Raw genomic sequence first — 21,067 nt, 5'->3', positions numbered from 1 at the left:
AACTGAAATATGAAAATATAAAGAACTGAAATCGCAAAGTGACAAAAATACAGGACTAAAAAAGCAATTTTCTCGTGATATAAATTAGGTAGTACTGAATGAAATAATACAAAAGGAGATGTCACGAAAGGGAGAAAGGAAAAATGAAAATGAAATAAAAGTATTTTTTTTGTAATAAAGACCTAATGTTCATTATCTAAAAATGAAATTTTAACATTATTATTCTTTTCATTCTAGATTCCGTTGAATATTTTTTTAAAAAAAAATTTGAGTATAAATTTTATTTTAAAAATTAAGTGTTTTTTTTTGTATCAAAACGAATTGTAATTTCAGTATTCCTTTAATTTCAGTATTTTATCTATGATGTATATAAAATGTTCAATATTTTTTAGATGTTGGTTAAATAGTTAAATGAATTATTAATAATTTGACATATTCTATTGAATATAATTTTTTAAAGTTTAATCAATCAATGAAGCTGCGTTGGAAAATGTTCGGTATCCAAGGAAATGTTCCGTCCAACTCGAGAATGTTTTCTATGTACGTAAAGCAAAAGGGCATTGATATTTACACTTTATTTTTTGTTAAATACACTCCATCTTTAAGTTTTATGGCATAAATTGACAATTATATCCTTTTCTTCATTAGTCTATTTCAAGTATATATATTAATGATGAAATTGATTAGTTTCTGAAAGGTTAGTACAATATACATTCTAGGTTTAACAATTAAAATATTTTCATTCATTTACTATAATTTTCTATCATGTATACATAATATTGGGGTGTAAAAATTTGAAATAAAATACGAATTTAAATTATTTTATTTATTACATAATATTAAAATAATTTTGATATTACATAATATTTTTTCATATTTAGAAATAATTTAAACTATTCCGGTTTTAAAAATTTGGAATAATATAAGAATTTAAATAAAAATTACTTTTTTAGTTTATATTATTTTATTTGTTTTAAATTGTATAATTTAATAAAATATTGTGAACATTACCATAACCATTTTTATTATAAAAAATACAAACAAATATATTAACTATTTTTATAAATTTGTATTAGTTTTAATTCATTTTTTTGTTAAATACACTCCATCTTTAAGTTTTATGGCATAAATTGACAATTATATCATTTTCTTCATTAGTCTATTTCAAGTATATATATTAATGATGAAATTGATTAGTTTTTGAAAGGTTAGTACAATATACATTCTACGTTTAACAATTAAAATATTTTCATTCATTTACTATAATTTTCTATCATGTATACATAATATTGGGGTGTAAAAATTTGAAATAAAATAAGAATTTAAATAATTTTATTTATTACATAATATTAAAATAATTTTGATATTACATAATATTTTTTCATATTTAGAAATAATTTAAACTATTGCGGTGTTAAAAATTTGGAATAATATAAGAATTTAAATAAAAATTACTTTTTTAGTTTATATTATTTTATTTGTTTTAAAAAATGTCTAACGGTAAATTGTATAATTTTAATAAAATATTGTGAACATTACCATAACCATTTTTTATTATAAAAAATACAAACAAATATATTAACTATTTTTATAAATTTTTATTAGTTTTAAAATATAAATATATTTTACTTGAAAATTTAAATTTTTTTATATTTATAATAAAAATAGCATCATGGAATAAGATATTAAAATATGGGAATGAAATATCAATTGGTTGAAAAAAAAATTAAAATTAAAAAATAAAAAATGGTAAAAGAAACCGAAAACAAAAGTAACGATAATTAATAAGGTAATGAATTATGTTTGTAATATTGTTTTCTAAATTTTTACGTATTTAATGTTTTAAGTAATTTATTTTAGGAATTAATATCATCATTAATAAATTTACTAAAAATATAAAAATCAATAAGAGAGTATCATTGTCAATTTATACTATAAAAAATAAATATGGAGTGTATTTAACAAGAATTGGAGTATAAATATCACTCCACAAAGCAAAATGGTCCAGCATTATTTGAGAGCATAATGTGTTTTCATTGTTTTATTAATCGAGTGATTTTTTTAATTTTTTTTAATTTTTTTAATTTTTTTGGTGAAGCGGCAATGTTTTGTTTTCTCCCTTTAGTTAAATGCTTTAGTATGAAAGTTTTCTGTAATTTAGATATATAATTACGTAACGGTGTTCTTTCATATATTTTTTTTAGCATTAGTATATTTTTTAAAAAACCATATGAGAGGAAAAAAAAAAAGTGTGAGAAAACAACATTGTAACTGTATTGGTTATTGTAGATTATTCTCAGATTTGGTATTGAGAAGAAAAGAACAAATGTTGGAACGTTTATAAAAAAGGATGCCAATATGGAGAAAATTTAATATTCATTCACTTACAATTTATTTAACTACGAATTTCATTAACCATGAAATTCCTTGCATGATAGGAAACATAGTGCTACTGTACAAAGAACCCAATTTGTGCTAGAACATTAAAATATATAATTGGACGAGAGAAAGATACTATGTATTCAAATAAAACAAAGAGCAAAGAACAATATCTAACAATTGGAAGCGAGGAAAGCAGAGGAACCAACGTGCAAAGCCCCAAAAATGGCGCTGCCATATTTAAAAAGCACATTGTAAACCATCCAAATTAAAGCCAAAGGAAAATTACGACATGAATTTTGGAAAAGAATGACATGAAGAAGAACATGAAAAAAAAACACAGGTGGGGGAAAGCAACACAGACCATGGCAGAAAGCCCGAGACGACAGCCGAGCTCCTACCCCATGTCATGAGATTCAGTATAACGATAGTGGCAAAATAAAAGGAACAGACCCAATTTGTGGTGACGATAACAGCAAAATAATGAAGCACGAACGTACCACTAGCGTAAGCCGTAAAGACACAAAGAAATGAGAAGGTAAGAAACGGAAGGCAGTAATGAGAGCTTGTATTAATGGGCAATAATGAAATTAAGTGCTATTATTGTTAAGAAGAAAAGAAACGGTTATTTTTAAGAAGAAAGAAGCGGAAATATGAGCAAAGACAATACACGAAAATTTCAGAAGAAAAGAAGCGAAACTCACGAATTAGTTGGGAAAGGTAGTTGAAAAGATAAATAAGTAATTTTACAATTCAAACTGACTTATTTAAATTATAGTAGATATATATTAATATTGGTTAGAGGATATATAATGTTTGGACACATGGTCAATCAGTCGTGGGTTCCAATCCATTATATTGAATATCCAAATGGAATAACAGTGGTGAATATTCCTGCGCCGAGATCCTCGTTCCCTGTCCCAAATAAAATAATAATCCCCTCCAATCAAATCCAATCCAACCCATGAATAAATAACTCCTTCAGGATCTCTCTCTTCTTCCAAGTATTCTCCTTCTCGATCGCCATGGCACTCAAAACCGTTCACGTTTCCCATGTCCCCAATAATATTGATCATGCGTCCATCTCTCTTTTCTCCACCGGTATGTATGTATGTATGTATGTATGTATGTATGTATTAATTCCAACAAATCAGCTTTATCAGTACTCGATCTTCGTTGCCAATAATTCTTATATATCATCGGTTTCGCAGGTGTGGAGTTTGGAAGAATATCAGCGTCGTCTAATTTCAAGGCACCCAAGTTCTTAGTCATTGGTCACAGGGGAAATGGGATGAATATGTTGCAGTCCACGGATTTGAGGTTTTGCGCTGTCAAGGAGAATACCATTCTTTCCTTTAATACAGCTGCTAATTTTCCTATTGATTACATCGAATTTGATGTTCAGGTATCCATTAATTCTCTCCTCAATTTATAAGATCCTTATTTAATATTTTTTGTCCTCATTCGATCGCCTACTTTTGTACGGTACAATATAATTCTATCGGCTGCATGTGTTGGATTTGAGTTTCTATTTTTCCTCCCTAGCTATATATATATCTAACTATTCATCACTTCTATCTTTTCCTTCACCGGACCAACTTAATATATTATTCTTCTTAATTTCTACCTACTCTGTCTCTACTTCTCGATTTTAATTAATATCATTTCAATAATATATATATATATATAATAGGTGACAAAAGATGGTTGCCCAGTCATTTTCCACGACAATTTCCTTTTCTCGGAAGACAATGTAAGTCCTTAATTAATTTCAGGCATATATATACTTAATTATATTCATTATTGTCGATATATATATGTAACTCATGGAATTGCAGGGAACACTACTGGAACACAGGGTCACAGACTTGTCCCTGACTGACTTTCTTAGCTATGGTCCGCAAAAAGAACATGGTGTGGTGGGCAAGAGTTTGTTGAGAAAAATGAAAGATGGAAATGTGGTCGACTGGAATGTGGAATCCGATGATCATCTTTGCACTCTACAAGAAGCCTTTGAGAAAGTGAATCCTTCCCTAGGCTTCAACATCGAATTAAAGTTCGACGACAATATAGTGTATGAGCAAGAATATCTAATTCATGTACTGCAAGCCATATTGAGAGTTATCTGGGACCATGCCAAAGAAAGACCCATTTTGTTTTCGTCTTTTCAACCGGATGCTGCTCTGCTCGTCAGAAAACTTCAGTCCACCTACCCTGTAAGCAGGCTGATCTACGTATATAAAACCAGATGATATATCGATCATATATTATCATGCATGACTTACATCCATTGTCTGTCAGGTTTTTTTCTTGACTAATGGTGGAAACGAGGTTTACTCTGATGTGAGAAGGAATTCATTGGAGGAAGCCATGAATGTATGTTTGGAGGGTGGTCTGCAGGGGATCGTTTCGGAAGTGAGAGGTGTATTTACAAATCCAGGAGCGGTGAACAAGATAAAAGAATCAAAGCTTTATCTGCTGACATATGGGAAATTAAAGTAATTAAGTGCATTGGATATATATATACTCTCCTTTTCCTTAATTTTATCATGACAGGAAAGAAATTATGTGTGTATTAATTAATTTGCAGCAACGTGGCTGAAGCAGTGTGTATGCAACATTTGATGGGTGTCGACGGGGTGATAGTCGATCTGATAAAAGAAATTACAGAATCTGTGTCGATTATGATGACTGAAATCAAAGGACTGAGCGGAGCATTAATCCCCATTTCTCCAACAAATTAAGAGCTAGCTGGCTGGCATTCTTGCTGAAGCTCATTCCTGAATTGATACAGCAATAACATATCTATATATACAACGCATACTCTGGGCATCGTCATTGGACCAATAATTAGCTAGACTCAAGTCATGTGAAGTAATGTTTTTCGATTACTCTGCCTTCCGGTTGTGATGTTTTTGACGGATTAATAATATGATTTCCTGAATCATTGGAATCCAACCTTTTTTTCTCCCTTGGCGTTCATTTCTCATGTCAAAGAGAATGAAAATTTTAATGCACACTGCTTCTTTCACCATAATGTGTTGTTTCTCTCACCATGAACATAGGATCCTTTTCCATCGGTTATTTTATTCGTGGTACCATTTTTTGTGGTTCCAGCAACCTAAAATATTTGGGCAGAATAAACCAAAATATGTATGATGGAAGAAAACGTTGAGCAAACCAAAAACAGCGCAACATCCAAAAGAATTCATAATCGACAAGTTTTACAAGCAATTTAAGCAAAGCAAAATGAATGGAGAGTCATCATCAAAACAACATAATCATAACAATAACAAGTGAGACAAAAGACGAATCCGCAACTCAATATATATATATATAACCAACCGGATTTAAGGAGCCCAAAATCTTGTTTTAGAAAATATAAAAACAAGTAATACAATGAAGGAGTGGGAGTTAAGTTATCCGACTCCTTTTTAGGTTCCAAAAGGAGTGGACGGTTTTTCATTGCCCTGAATTTTTAAAAGATGGATGCTTTTATGCATTGCTACAGGAATCGGTTATGTATATTAATATATAAGTTATTTGTTATTTTTAAAGATGATTTGGCATTTTTGTATCGGATGACTAGGAGGAAAATGCTAGAATTTTAAGATTGGTTTCGATAGTGATAAATTATTAGATGAATAAAAAAATTAGATATTTATAGTAAAAAATCGTTTGAACTTTAGGCCGTGAATGATTATCTACCTATTGGTTAATGAGATCCTACACTACGCGTATTATCCAAATTATATATCCGATGGTTAATATATCTACACATGAGCATAATTAATGATATATTGTTGATGTGACAAATCATGAGACATTTATTTTATGATTAGGATAAAACATTTAAGGTAATTCTACCCCCACCTACCGTTGATATCAATATAAATATAAATTAAAAAATGTCCAGAATATTATTTTTGTATGGAAAAAATAAAATCATACGGTCATATTAAACTGCAAAAAGAACAAACCACAAACTATTCTTTGGATCTAGGTTCATTGAATTAACTCAAACAATAAAAGACATATAATCATAACTTAAGTCTTCAATGACATTCAAACTTTGGCCATAATTGACACACTCACTAATATACCAAACTTGGGTCATTCTTTAGGAGATTTCTCTCACCCCATCTCACAAGAATTTTCGTGTATAAGATTAATGTTTCAAACTAACCACTAGCACATTAATTTTTTATTTTTTTTAAAAAAAAGGGGGTGGGGAAATGGGGGTGTATAATGTGGACTCATTATTTAACCAAACTTTGACTTTTGACTTTTCCTTTGATTTTATTTGATTTGGTAGCGTAGTAAAGGGGTCTCTCTCTGACTCTGAGTCCAAAGAAAGAAGGAAACAAGTTTTGTTCGGAAATGAAATCGTCGTTGGGAAAGCTGAGAAAAATCGCGATGAACAAGAGCGAGCCCAAGGACAATTGGGATCTCAACATACATAGATGGATTGACTCAAGCAGCTAAGGTGCTTCTTCTTTCTTTTGATTCAACCCTAATCATTTCCTTTTTCACTTGATCGACCTAATTTTACAGTTTGATTCGATCGCGTTATTCCACTTGTCCTCTGCATTTTTAGAGTTTTATTGCTTTTGGAGTGGAGGCTGGTAGATGCATGTTTAGTAATGGCCATATATATATATATATAATAGATAGCATTAACCGATCGAGTTGTTGTAATGTCAACTTTACGCTGCAATTTGAAGAATAATGCTGTGGTGTGTATATTATTATTTTGGTTTGTGGATAATGTTTGGACACGTCGATCAGTCGTGTCTACCAACTCTATAATAAAAATTTAATGGGAGTTTGGTTCCAAATGGAATAATACTGGTGAATATTCCCCTCCCCTCCCCTCCCATCATTGAATAAATAGATAGCTCATTCCTATTATTCAAAATTAATCTAGCTATATCGCCATGACACTCATGAATGCCGTTCACGTTTCGGATGTCCCCATTCTTGATCATGCGTCCAATATCTCTCTCTGCTCCACCCGTATGTATTCCAACAAAATCTTGATCACTCTTCGTTTCTTGGTGCTGCCTTCTCTCTCATCATCGGTTTCGCAGGTGTGGAGTTTCGAAGAGCGTCGTCTTCCAAGTTCTTAGTCATTGGTCACAGGGGAAGTGGGATGAATATGTTGCAGTCCACGGATTTGAGGTTTTGCGCTGTCAAGGAGAATACCATTCTTTCCTTTAATACTGCTGCTAATTTCCCAATTGATTACGTCGAATTCGATGTTCAGGTATGCCGCCCTCTCTGCTCTGCTCTCCTTTTTTTAAAAAAATAAAAAAATAAAAAAATTCTCTGATCGCCGCGTTTGCATTTGTCAATACATATCAGGATCCTTATTTAATATTTTTGTCCTCATTCGCCTGCTTTTGTATGGTATGATTCTATTGGCAGCGTTGGATTTGAGTTTCTCTTTTTCCTCTCTATCTATTCATCACTTCCCCTCACCGGAACAAATTGTTTCTTTCTAGCTACTCTGTCCCTAAGGATGACAACGCTGCGGTTTTTGCAAACTCGGAACCCGCCTCGTTCCGCATCAAAACCCGGCGACTCTGGACTAGTACACCGTTTTAAAATTTTAAACAAAATATTTACTCCTAGACCCGTTTTAAAATTTTAAACAAAATATTTACAGTATGCAATATATGTATACGTATATTATATATACATATATCATATATTTATATACACACTGCACACGCCACACATATATAATATGTATATATATATATACAATATATATTTTTTCATATATTTTTATATACATATATATATATATATACACACGGGGCGGGTCAACCAAAACCCGCGAGCTGCTCTGAACATGTCATATGACCTGTTGATTCGGACCCGCCCCACAACCCATTTGAACCTAGCCCGAACGGTGCGGGTCTCATTGTCATCTTAGCTGTCTCTACTTCTCCATCCTTTTAATTATATTATAACTACCTTGGTTTATATATATATATATAATAATAGGTGACAAAAGATGGTTGCCCCGTCATTTTCCACGACAACTTCCTTTTCTCTGAAGACAATGTAAGTCCTTATAAATTTCAGGCATATACTCTTCATTATTTATTGTCCATTACTCATGTATGTTAGATGAGGGTTTTGGAATTGCTACATGATCTTCAGGGAACACTATTGGAACACAGAGTCACAGACTTGTCCTTGACTGACTTTCTTAGCTATGGTCCGCAAAAAGAACATGGTGTGGTGGGCAAGACGTTGTTGAGGAAAATGCAAGATGGAAATGTGGTCGACTGGAATGTCGAATCCGACGATCATCTTTGCACTCTACAAGAAGCCTTTGGGAAAGTGAATCCTTCGATGGGCTTCAACATCGAATTAAAGTTCGACGACACGATAGTGTATGAGCAAGAATATCTAATTCATGTACTGCAAGCCATATTGCGGGTTATCTGGGACCATGCCAAAGAAAGACCCATTTTGTTTTCCTCTTTTCAACCAGATGCTGCTCTGCTCGTCAGCAAACTTCAGTCCACCTACCCTGTAAGCAGGTTTACGTATGTAAACCAGATATATCATATTATCATAGTATGTTTACATCGATTGTCTGTCAAATATTGCGCGGCCAGGTTTTTTTCTTGACTAATGGTGGAAACAAGATTTACTCTGACGTGAGAAGGAATTCATTGGAGGAAGCCATGAATCTATGCTTGGAGGGTGGTCTGCAGGGGATCGTTTCGGAAGTGAGAGGTGTATTGACAAATCCAGGAGCAGTGAACAAGATAAAAGAATCAAAGCTTTCTCTGTTGACATATGGGAAACTAAAGTAATTGCATTGGATATACTCTCCTTTTCCTTTTATCATGACAGGAAAGAAATTAATGTTTGTATTAATTAATTTGCAGCAACGTGGCTGAAGCAGTGTGTATGCAACATTTGATGGGTGTTGACGGGGTGATAGTCGATCTGGTAAAAGAAATTACAGAATCTGTGTCGAATATGATGGCGCCATCGGAGGAAGTCAAAGGACTGAGCAATCCCCAATTCTCCAACAAGGAGCTGGCATTCTTGCTGAAGCTTATTCCTGAATTGTTACAACAATAACATCTCTACGTATACAACACATACTCCATCGTGTGTCAGTCATTGGACCAATTAGGATATATTATACTCAAGTGTGAAGTAATGTTTTCCTCCTTCCTTTCCCCCCCCCTTTTTTTTTTTTTTTTCATGTTTTTCAATTGCTCTGCCTCCCGGTTGTGATGTATAATGTATTTGACGGATTAATATGATTTCCTGAATCATTGGAATCCAACCTTTTTTTTTTTTGGTTCTGTTGGGGGTCCATTTTTCATGTTAAAGAGAACGAAAAAGTTTAGGTTGTATTTTTCACTTTTCACGGCGGATCCATCGGTTATTTTATTTGTCGTACCATTTTTGTGGTTACAACTTGAACAATTTGGCAGAATAAACCAAAAATATGTATGTTGGAAGAAAACGTTGAGCAAACCAAAAGCAGCAACATCCAAAAGAATTCATAATCGACAAGTTTTACAAGCAATTTACGCATATAATATTCAAGAATGAGGCAAGTTATGCTAATTCAACGGAGAGTCCTCGGCAAAGCAAAATGAGTTGAGAATCATTATCAAAAAAACATAATCATCACAATAATAAGTATATTGTGCTTATTAGTTGTATTAACTTAAAATATTGAATTTAATTTTGTTTTCTGCTTTCAAGGGTACAATAATTCATGGTATAATGTTTTCAAACATTATCAAACTATTTGAAGATCAAATGAAGGTCAACAAAACTTATATTATCGAGAACGGTACCCTATTATTCAACCAATAAGCACAAAGTACCCAAAAATATGAAACTGTAAGCGAGGCACAACCACAGTTGACATGTGACAACTTGATCTTCGACTTTAAAGAGTTTGCTTATATGAAATCAAATCCAACCACTGATAATGAACATGGTAAATGTCACTACAATTATTGTTTAAATATATGAGAAAAATGATGAGTTTGTTTGAAGTCAATCCCAGTTTGTGCAGATGTTATTGGATTTTGACGAAATTCAGACAACTTACCCGTTATGAAAAACAAGACAAGATCAATTTTGTTTATAGAAGGGAAGTAATTCTGATGAACATTATATAAGTTCGTAAAATATACTCACCTGATTCAACAATTATTTCAAAAGATTGTTTCTTCCAGTCTACAAACTATCACGATAAACTTAGGGGATGATCTCACACTGAATGAAGGACAACTTTTGGAAAAAAAATCGTATTCAGAACTCAATCGTGGCATTCTGAAATCTTAAAATGAGTATACATCATGGTATTGTCATAAAAAAATTTTTTATCAATTACTCGTGTTATGTTCGTGAATAATTTGGGTTATCCTCTTATTAATAATCCATGATTTTCTAAGTTGCAGTCAATATTTACAACTGAAATGCTACAAAACCCGAAATGCAATGAAGTAGAAAAATTAAACTTATGGTACAAACAAAATCATTGTTTTTTTTCCAATAAAAGTTATTTTCTGCTACTTAACAAAAATTTTTTGACATAGGTTGAAAATTATTGTGGAAAAACAGTGTTTGAATACACTATGGGTGGAAAAACAATCAAAGAATGCGAGAAAATCAAACTAAAGCAATTGGTGGATAAGGACAATTCTTTGAAGCAGGTAAAAACAATATTAAAGCTCGGTATATAGTATTCAAAATAGATTTCCATAAGATAATGTTACTAAATATAATATAAATAAATTGAATATGTTCATGTAAACGATCTATGTCATCAACATAAATATTCAAAGTTTTATTCTTTTTGACAAGACATGTTTTTCTGTTTTAAGGCAAATATATGTGAGATTGAAAATAAATCAAAACCATGGTATGAAGCATGTACTAATTGTCTCAAATCAATCACTAAAACAAAAAATGAAATCAGCTGTGTAAATTGCAAAAAACAACGTGTTCAAGTACTTATGGACGGAAAGGTAAAATTATATGCACATATATTGTATTGATGTTGAAAATCAATATCTACTTACACTTTGATGCCAAATGATCATCTACAAGTATCGTTTAACAATGACCGTGCAAGATTATGACACATGATCAATAAGGCTTACATTATTTGAAGATGTTACTTCAGATTTTATTGATTGCTCGATAAATGAATAATTGAATTACTAAATAGGGTATGCATAATTATAATTGCAAATTCAAATGCCAAGTTTCCAACTTTACTGTTTGTAAAACTGTCCATTTAAATTATGTAATAACAGAAACCAGACGAAATAAAATTTACCATTGCTCTTGAAAACACAATCAAGGAAGACAGGGCCGAAGCTTGCTTAGGCCCAGGAAAAAAAAATGCTATATACATATATAGGTCCAGAATTATTAGAGGAGTGGAGCCATTTGTTTTTTTGAAGCCCAGCCCACATGACAAGGCCACATTTACCCAGGTCCAATCAATTTAATTTTAATTGGGTCTTCTATTGCAGGCTGCAACATGTTGAAATTGGGTTTTTTTAATTGAAACATTCTATCTTCTTACTACGGGAACGGGAAATTGGGAATCGGATGAAAACTTTGTCGCACGACACAGGCGCACAGCTGCTCTAAATTCTCATAATTTTTCGAAGATCGAAATCGACAATCTGTCCAGTTCTACGCCTATCACTTTCCTGCTTCTATTCCAGATCTTGTTTTTTATTTAGGTATGTAAAAATATATGTCGCCAATTTATTTTGTTTGTGATGATTCTTGAGATATTAGCTTTTAAATTGAAACTCTGGTTTGGAGTTCAATCAATCAATGATTTCTTTGAGTTCCTGAACTGATTAAATGGAATTTTTCCCCAAAAATAATAATAATCGAATACGAATTTGGTAATATTTAGTGTGTTACTAAAACAATTTGGTAATGATTAGGAATGGAGTTATCAGAGTTAATGCATTCCAGAATTTATTCTAGTTCCTGAATTTGGTAATGATTAATTGATTTGGGACTTAGTGTATTCCTAATAATCGAACATTGGATTAATAATGGAAATATGGAATTAGTAGAGTTTGATAATCTTTGGGATTTCGGCAGTAGTGTTATAATTAATCTATAATTATTTTTTTTGAAGTCTAGAATTATAAATTTGTGTTGGTTTATTCTTGATATTTTATTGCATAAGCATATATTTTTTTTTAAAAAAAATCATTTTATTAATTGAATGTAAACATACTATATTTTTTTCATTAGGAAATTAATAAATCTACAATGCATATATTTCTTAAGAGAAAAGATCCAGAACCAAAAGAACAAAGCATTGAAGATGTTAGAGTTGAAGAATTTGATTTCTCACAACTACCAAAAGATCCTGCATATTGTCGCCTACACTACTGACATAATATTCTAGCTCCGCCCCTGAAGGAAGAGCATGTGTTTATTTTCAAGATGAATCAAGAAATTCTTAAACAAAGAAATACCTTGTTTATAGTAGTGGAAGGCTTCCAAAGGACATTACCAGAAATCTTCGACACAAAAATATCTAGAAAGCAAAAGACGCCAACCAGTTACAAGGATCGCAAAAGGGGAAAAAAGATAAATTCACTGAAAACTACAAATAAGCAAGAGGATGAGCAAATATCAAAACAACCCATATATGTACTTGAAATCGAAGATGATGAGAAAATAGCTACATTTACTAAAAAAAAAACGGACATTGAATCAAAAGAAGGACGTGCAAGTTAAAGTGATTAGTCTGAAAAAGGGAAAATATTGATCATGTGTTCTCTGGCATTTGTAGTATTATATTATATAAATATTTCTTTCCAGAAATACTGATTTATTTCAACATTATTAGTGTTATATGAATGATCTTTTCCAAAAAAAACTTGATTATTTTCGTCAGTTTACTTTGTGTATTAGTCACGTGCAACGCACGTAATTTTTCCTAGTTTTATAAAATATACAAAGAAGAAATATAATTAGGTTATCGGGTTTAAGATTCCATGCTCATTGATTTTAAAAAAATAACAAAACAAAAAATAAAATGAAGAAGCTGGGGTTAAAGGGGCCGATATCTCATTTAAAAAACATAATAGAAACAAGTAAATATAATAAAGGAGTCAGGGTTAAGGAGTTCGACTCATTAATTTCAGTACTCTTTAAAAAAAACATAAATCAATGAGTTGGGGTTATGGTGGCGGGCTCCTAAGTTATTGAATATGTGTGTGTGTGTGTGATGTTAAGATCATAAAATAGGTTTCCCGGAACAATACTACAATCAAGTGGGTGAGATGGATGACTGTCCGGGTATGGATAACTGTCTGGGTAGATCGATTGATTCCAGAAATGAGTTTTGGGGTCTGGACGATAATTTCTTGCCTTTAATATGATTTCTGCACACATGAAACAAGAAACTATCAATGGAGCATCGGAGGGTACTCTGAGGCTTTTAAAATAGGTTCCCGGACCTTAAATATCCGAGGATTTTAAAATAGGTGTCTGGGACATAAATCTCCGTGGCTTTTAAAATAGGTGCACGTGCCATAAATCTCCGGGGCTTTTAAAATAAGTGTCTGGGCATTAAATCTCCCGGGTTTTCAAAATGTGTCGGTGCCTCATACCTCCCAGTCTCTAAGATGTGCTGGGGCCTTAAATCTCCCGGGTTTTCAAAATGTGTCGGGGCCTCATTTCTCCCGGGCTCTAAGATGTGTCGGGGCCTCATATCTCTCGGGGTTTTTCAAAATGTTTCGGGGCTCATATCTCTCGGGCTCTAAGATGTGTCGGGGCCTCATATCTCCCGAGTTTTTAAAATGTACTGGTGCCTCATATCTCCCGGGCTCTAAGATGTGTCGGGGCCTCATATCTCCTGGGTTTTTAAAATAGGTTCTCGGGCCTTAAATCTCCCGGGCTTTCAAGATGTGTCGGGGCCTCATATCTCTCGGGCTCTCAAGATGTGCCGGTATCTCATATCTCCCGGTCTCTAAGATGTGCCGGGGTCTCATATATCACGGGTTTTCAAAATGTTACGGGGACTCATATCTCCCGGGCTCTCAAGATGTGCCGGCCGCCGGAGCCTCATATCTCCCGGGATTTCAAACTGTGCCAGAGCCTCATATCTCCCGGGTTCTTAAGATGTGCCGGTGCCTCATATCACCCGGGCTTTCAAAATGTGTCGGAGCCTCATATCTCCTAGGCTCTCAAGATGTGCCGGGGCCTCATATCTCCCGGGCTCTCAAGATGTGCCCGAGCCTTAAAACTCCGAGGCTTTAAAATAGGTGCCCGAGCCTTAAATCTCCGGGGCTTTTAAAATAGCTGTCCGGGCCTTAAATCTCTGGGAATTTTAAAATAGGTGCCCGAGCCTTAAATCTACGAGGCTTTAAAATGGTGCCCGGGTCTTAAATCTCTGGGGCTTTTAAAATAGGTGCCCGAGACTTAAATCTTCGGGGCTTTTAAAATAGGTGTCCGGGCCTTAAATCTCCAGGGATTTGAATAAATTTAGGCGATGTAAAATAAATACTTATCTCATCACGGGTTCAAGATCTGGAACACGTAACAAATTCAAGACTTTACTTTTGAGCCACAGTCGATATGATTTGGGTAAGACTCAGAAAATGCGAGAAAAACCGGCTTCCTTCCAGCTTTCCGACGATAGGGCAGTATATTGTCTACATTATGCTTGTAATTTTGGATCAAGCCAAACATCGATTTTTATGCTGTAAATAAGGATGCATGGATACACCAAGAAAGATAATGAACGAGCCTTGCTAAAAGACACAAAATCGCCAAATTTGTATCATTTTTTGCCAAGATAAACGGGAAAGTCTGAGTGCTTAGCACGTAGTACCCCTCTCTCCCATAATGCTCCATCGGTTCTAGCTTCGTCAAGAATGAGGAAACCACCGGTCTGTTTTCCAACGAGATACCTACCTTTATCCTCTAACCTCTTTCTCTCCTACCACCTCCCTCTCTTTCTCCTTGGACAAGGCTTGGGAAACCAAAGTCTTCTGCGTTGCCGCATTAATGAGAAACTCTAACTAATCAGCAGACATAGTGAAACTCTGCTGAAAACTTTGTTGTTGTTGTGAAACCATATTTATGCCTTGAAACTCAATTTCCAATAGACGACGCCAATTATGCTAAGATCATAAAATATGTTTCCTGGAACAATACAACAATCAAGTGAATGAGATGGATGACTGCCCGGGTAGACCAATTGTAAGGCCCGAAAATATTAAGTTCTGAATTACGGGATTTACGATTTAAATTTCGAATAAAAGTGAAAAGATGAATTTAAGAATTTATGAAAATTAGAGATTTCAATTTCGGGCCAGAAATATTTAATTTGAGGATTTTCGGATTTTAAGATTTTAATATCCAGAATTCTTAAATTAAAAGATTAAAAATATTTAAAGTGATATTTATGGAATTTAAGATGTGAATTCCAAGATGATAATTATCAAGAATTTAATTTGAGGATGAAATTCGAGCAAGGGCCAATTTGCAAATATTGAGTAGTTCAAGGACTAAAATGCGATAAGGTCCGAAATGATTCAATTTTAATCCGAGAATATTTAATTTAAAAATATTTAGAGTTTAGAATTTAATTCTAATATTCTTAAATTATTTAGGATTAAAATTGAATTAAATCGCTTGTCCGGGGACTGAATTGCAATTAAGCCAAAGTTCAGGGACTAAACTGCAAATAGGCCAATATATATCTAAATTCACATATTTCCTTGAATTTTCACGTGGGAATCAGTATGTAATCAGAAAAGAACCGTGAGAATGGGGAAATAAGGGTTCCAAGCCATTTTTGTCCCTTTAAGCTCCAATATCTTTTGATCCGCCCGGTAGAATTTCCGATTGAACATATATTTGTGATTACAGCTCCGAGTGCTACGTTTTGACGTAAGTTTTATGAAGTTCTACCATGTTTGAATTTTAAGTTGTTGTTAGAATTAAGATTGGATTGTATAAACGTGTTCTAGCATATACGACGATAGCATATCTAAGACGGATCGTGAAAAGATCGTCGTTTGAACATGTTTTCGATTTTTAAAAGAATTTTCAAAATTCTGAATTTATGAGGCTGATGATTTCGAGATTATGCTATTGATTTGGTGATGATATTGAGTTTAAATGATTAACAAGATGATGTTTATGCTTTTGGAATTTTCGGTTTTAATCCGTTACGCCGCCGGTTCAAGATTTTGAATTGATTAGATATTATGAATGTTTAGAGCTGATCTTTAAGCTTATTGTGGATGAATTGAATATGAGATTATGTTGAGAATGAATATATAATGATATTTGAATCAAAAGATTTATCGGACTCGAATAGTTGCGACGTCGGTTTGAATTCCGATTGTATTAGCAAGATTTGATCTATATAAGCTTTAAAGAAACATCGATTCAGATTGGATATTGATGTTTAGCTATGTTATAAACCATTTCAGATTTGAAGTGAAGATTATCGAAGTTGAATCGACGAGTTCAAGTTCGAATGACTTGAAGTGTTTGAAGTTGAATCAAGAATACCTTCAAGTAGCACTGATTGAAATGAGCAGCATTGTATGACTGATTTGGCTAGCTTTGAGATACTCAGCATTGGCAACAGATTCAAGATGTTTGAATCGCGATGAAAGGTATGATTCGACATTATCCTCGCCAGGTAGAACAACTCGAGAACGTGGTGGTTTTCGAGTTTTCCTAAAATCACATACTTATTTGTCTAAGTGTGTTAAGTGATGTATTTCTTATTATTGCCTTGCATGATGTTTGAATTGTGCGTTCAAGATGTGTTAGCTTATTTAATGCATACAAATTATGTTGCATTCATCTTGAACCCTACCTTGAATAGCACAGAGGGCAGAATGGCCTAGAGTGCATATGACGTTTGGAGAACTGTAGTGAGTGGCATGGAATGTAGATTTACTTCCAGAGTCAAATGACTCATGGTACGAAATATAAATTTATATCCAGAGCTAGATGACTCACTATAGTTGCACCAAAGTCAGGGGAAATATCACCACCTCGATTGGGAGAGTCGGTGGTTAGTTAAAGATTTTATTCCCCGGGATCCCAAGAACTAAGCTTATTGGTATCAGATTTGATAGCCTATTCCTTGGCACATGCATTGCATTTATGCATTAACCTAGAAATTGCTATGGTTTAGATTATGCAGATATAAATGCTAGCATGTTGTGATATGCTATTCTAGATATGAATATGTGCTCTTGCTTTAGATGAATCATTATGCGTTAAGAGTTTAAGAGTCGATGATGATTCTATGATCTACATGTTATTACATGTTTTATGATTTTAGAGTTTTATAGCATATAGATTCCATATGCTTTCATGATGTATATGCATGTATTTCATACTGAGATTTATTCTCACCGGAGTTATCCAGCTGTTGCTTTGTTTGTATGTGTGCATTGCATCAGGTTGGGGCATGATCAAGCTAGAGTTGGCTTGGATAGCTTGAGAAGAGAGATAGCACGTGGTGATTCGGGTTTTAAGCAGATGATATGTATTGTTAATAACATGTTAGAAGACTAAGAATCTTGTACATGTTTCTATTTGGTAAATCCTATTTTATATTCATGAATTGATGTATTTATGAGTTAGGATTTATTTGTCAATGCATGTATATTATTTTGTAGCTTGTATAAGACTAGATGTTTTTATATTCCAAGTTTGACAGCATTAAGTTGCAGCAGAATTTTCAGAATTTGGAGCCCGCTCGATCGGGTGACTTTTGCGGATCGAGCGCGGCCTGTGATTTTCCAAAGCAGAGAAGTGAGTTTTGGGCTCGCTCGATCGGATGATTTCCACCGATCGAGCGAGGCCAAATATGTTCAGACCCGAGAGCAAGATATTCTTGCTCGCTCGATCGGGCAAGTTTACCCGATCGAGCGAGGTGCTCAGTTTAAAAAAAAATAAAAATAAGCTCTTGGTTTGAATATTCTTTTATTGATCGATTACTTGTTTATTAATCGTTAATTGCCCTAAGATGAGATTAGCAACCCGGGTCCCCACAACAGGTGGTATCAGAGCGTAAAGTCTTGGACTAAGATAGAAGTTGAGCGGGGTAGATTGAGTCGCATGCATTTATAGTATTGCATGAGTATGCTTTGCTTGCTTTACAGAATTGTATGCGACGATGATTGCTTGATTGAACACTACTTGCTTTACTGATATGAGAATTACATACTTATATGATGGTATGTATGCATGATTTCTTGAATTCATCAGAATAAATGAATTCGTTGCAAGCATGTTTTATATGAAAAGAATGATAATTTGCAAGTATGTGTTTTATTCAGAAGCATGAGATTATATGTATGTTATACTGCACTTATATTTTATAATCTCTGCTATATATATATTGCTTCTGTAATTGAATAAGACAGATTATGCAGATAGCATGAGAACCTCAGACAGAACAGAACTGCAGATAGAACAGAACAGTGTTGAGGTAAGTGTTTGAGCCGATTTCACTGAGGAGTATGTTAGTTGAACAACTCCAAAGCTATGAATCATCAACTCAGAACGATACAGAATATGCTATGTCTAGAAAGGAGTTGATTAGAAGAGCTGGATCAGTTGTTCAAGAGAAGCATATTCAGATAAACATAGAACCAGCCTGATTTTATATCAACTCCAGGACTTAGCACGAAGTTGATGAAGTTGCCAGAAGAAGTACTGAAATTTTTTGGCAGGTAAGTAAACAGAATTGTTTCTTTCCGTATATGCTAAAGAAGATAGAACAGTAAACTTTGCAGAATAGAAGCATAAGTTAATTTCAAGCCAGTAATAGAAGAACAAAATCATGAACCGGTAGTACGAGGCAGAGTTGAATTTTTATTCACGCCTCTGTAATTGTGAAAACACTGTGATCATCACCTCCACTACAACTTTCATAGCAGTATAGCTATGAAGAAAGATATAGTGACAACAACAGCAAAGATTGATTCAGCCTAAACGCCAGCAGATGAAGACATATAAGCATAATGCCCCCAGCTGAAACTGCAATAAGCAAGTACAGAAAAGAAGGCTCAAGTTGTATCAGATAAGAATAGTACATGTAAGTGAGTTAATTCTAGTTAACCGCTTATATATTGAGTGCATAGCATCCATTCATAGATCAGTGATTTGTTATGCTATAATCTGTATCTAATGAGCCTTTATTCATCGTATTTGCTGAGATTTTTGCCTTTGAGTAGAAGAAATGCATTTGAATGATTAGACAGAGAAGATGAAATGCAGACTTGAGAAAATAAGATTGAATATGCTAATATCAGACGTGAGATATTAAGCTAGAATGCATTATAGCTATTACTACAATAACTGAGTATCAGATAAGAATTGATTGATTCTGTGCAGTGATTAAGTTAGATCAGCAATAGCAATGAGTAGAGATCTATTTGATATGAGTTGCAGAAATAAATTTCTATTATGTCAGTACTGTTTATATCACGATGATCGTGGAAGAATGTCAGTAGAATTCTAGTCGATATATTGAACTAGTACAGAATTAACCTAAAATTGACAGATATGTCAATGGTTAGAATGTACAGAAATAGTTCAATGACATATATCGATTTTTCTACGACATGAATGCAGTTCTATATAGAGTGTTGTCTATTACAATGGTATTATGACAACTAGTATAGAAGAGCATTACTTGAACTGAAGAATTTCAGAAACAGTTAACAGATTGAGTCGAAAAGAGTTATGTAGTACCGAAATGATGATTAATTCTATGACAATAAGTTAAGTCGAAAAGATTATATTCGACTATTGTCAGCTAAGAATTAATAAATGAACTCATATCAATAGAGAATAAGAAAAATCAGTTACAGTTGAGCTTTTTCTTCAATTTTGCTGAAGCTATTCCATCATAGAAATCATGATTCTTGAATTTCTTGCTATCGATTCTGAGGTTTTTGTATTCGACCTCGATCGAGTTTGATGGACTCTTATTTTTTTACTAGAGTCTGATTTGATTCCTTCTTCTTGATTTTTTTTATGATGCAAGTGATATGGTATCACTTAGCAGATTTTATCATTCAGAATATGTAATTTTGGATGATCTTGATTTGAGCAAGTTCCTTTGAGCTGATATTTGAGAATTTTGATTATTTGATGTATTTATTCAGTATATCTTGATGTATTTGGCTCGTAACTGATAGAAATTCAGATTCAGACTAGAAGCAAGATTTATGGGTTTTAGATAATTGATGAATTTATTGGGTACAGATATGTACTTGTTGAATATTTATGCTTGACAGATACGTAAACGATCAGAATTGTTGCGATCCAAGCTAAACTTGAATTAGTTTGGAAAGATAAAAGCAATATTGATCTTAGATCAAGCAATAGAATATTGATTGAGAATGCTAGATTAAGATAAGAGATAAGACAACAGAGCAGAACAGATGAATTTTTGCGGTGAATAATCGTTCGTTTATGCCAGATATTCTAGATATGGAATATCAGATTCTGAAAGAGGCATATGACAACAGATTGAATATTCATTTAGTTGTCTAAACATGTATAACTTACATGTAGTCAGTACTTGGAAATGAGTATTGGAAGAAGAACTGAAAACAGATACGACAGAATTGACAGTACCAATACTAAAATT

At 33.4% G+C, this 21,067-nt stretch overlaps 2 protein-coding genes and 1 long non-coding RNA gene across 4 annotated transcripts; all 3 read left to right on the top strand.

Moving 5' to 3' along the window:
* Positions 1-3,240: 3,240 nt before the first annotated feature.
* LOC140864867 (glycerophosphodiester phosphodiesterase GDPD2-like) lies at positions 3,241-5,337 on the top strand. The gene is made up of 6 exons (XM_073269258.1): positions 3,241-3,480; positions 3,591-3,784; positions 4,073-4,132; positions 4,218-4,595; positions 4,681-4,877; positions 4,970-5,337. Exons 1-6 carry the CDS (start codon positions 3,405-3,407, stop codon positions 5,121-5,123), a joined length of 1,059 nt encoding a protein of 352 aa, XP_073125359.1. The 5' UTR covers positions 3,241-3,404; the 3' UTR covers positions 5,124-5,337.
* Positions 5,338-6,711: 1,374 nt separating this feature from the next.
* LOC140863233 (glycerophosphodiester phosphodiesterase GDPD2-like) lies at positions 6,712-9,767 on the top strand. 2 transcript variants are annotated; one of them, XM_073266519.1, is made up of 6 exons: positions 6,712-6,865; positions 7,470-7,645; positions 8,392-8,451; positions 8,551-8,928; positions 9,015-9,211; positions 9,291-9,765. In XM_073266519.1, exons 2-6 carry the CDS (start codon positions 7,532-7,534, stop codon positions 9,487-9,489), a joined length of 948 nt encoding a protein of 315 aa, XP_073122620.1. In that variant the 5' UTR covers positions 6,712-6,865; positions 7,470-7,531; the 3' UTR covers positions 9,490-9,765. The 2 variants fall into 2 exon arrangements, with proteins under 2 accessions (XP_073122620.1, XP_073122619.1); XM_073266518.1 differs by lacking the exon at positions 6,712-6,865 and adding an exon at positions 7,033-7,395 and having other exon boundaries at positions 9,291-9,767.
* Positions 9,768-11,958: 2,191 nt separating this feature from the next.
* Positions 11,959-18,086, top strand: LOC140867828 (uncharacterized). Its single transcript, XR_012145279.1, has 3 exons — positions 11,959-12,134; positions 16,872-17,060; positions 17,862-18,086. It is a non-coding gene; the product is annotated as an uncharacterized lncRNA (long non-coding RNA).
* Positions 18,087-21,067: the final 2,981 nt, after the last annotated feature.

The sequence above is a fragment of the Henckelia pumila genome, chromosome 4 (assembly GCF_033568475.1).
Source record: "Henckelia pumila isolate YLH828 chromosome 4, ASM3356847v2, whole genome shotgun sequence".
NCBI lineage: Eukaryota > Viridiplantae > Streptophyta > Magnoliopsida > Lamiales > Gesneriaceae > Henckelia > Henckelia pumila.
This window is presented reverse-complemented; position numbering and strand designations above follow the sequence as displayed.

Coding starts and splice junctions, on each gene's coding strand:
- LOC140864867 (XM_073269258.1), top strand. CDS start 3,405: ATGGCACTCAAAACCGTTCACGTTTCCCATGTCCCCAATAATATTGAT. Junction 3,481..3,590: donor CATCTCTCTTTTCTCCACCG/GTATGTATGTAT, acceptor TCGGTTTCGCAG/GTGTGGAGTTTGGAAGAATA. Junction 4,133..4,217: donor TCCTTTTCTCGGAAGACAAT/GTAAGTCCTTAA, acceptor ATGGAATTGCAG/GGAACACTACTGGAACACAG.
- LOC140863233 (XM_073266518.1), top strand. CDS start 7,317: ATGACACTCATGAATGCCGTTCACGTTTCGGATGTCCCCATTCTTGAT. Junction 7,646..8,391: donor ACGTCGAATTCGATGTTCAG/GTATGCCGCCCT, acceptor ATATAATAATAG/GTGACAAAAGATGGTTGCCC. Junction 8,452..8,550: donor TCCTTTTCTCTGAAGACAAT/GTAAGTCCTTAT, acceptor CATGATCTTCAG/GGAACACTATTGGAACACAG.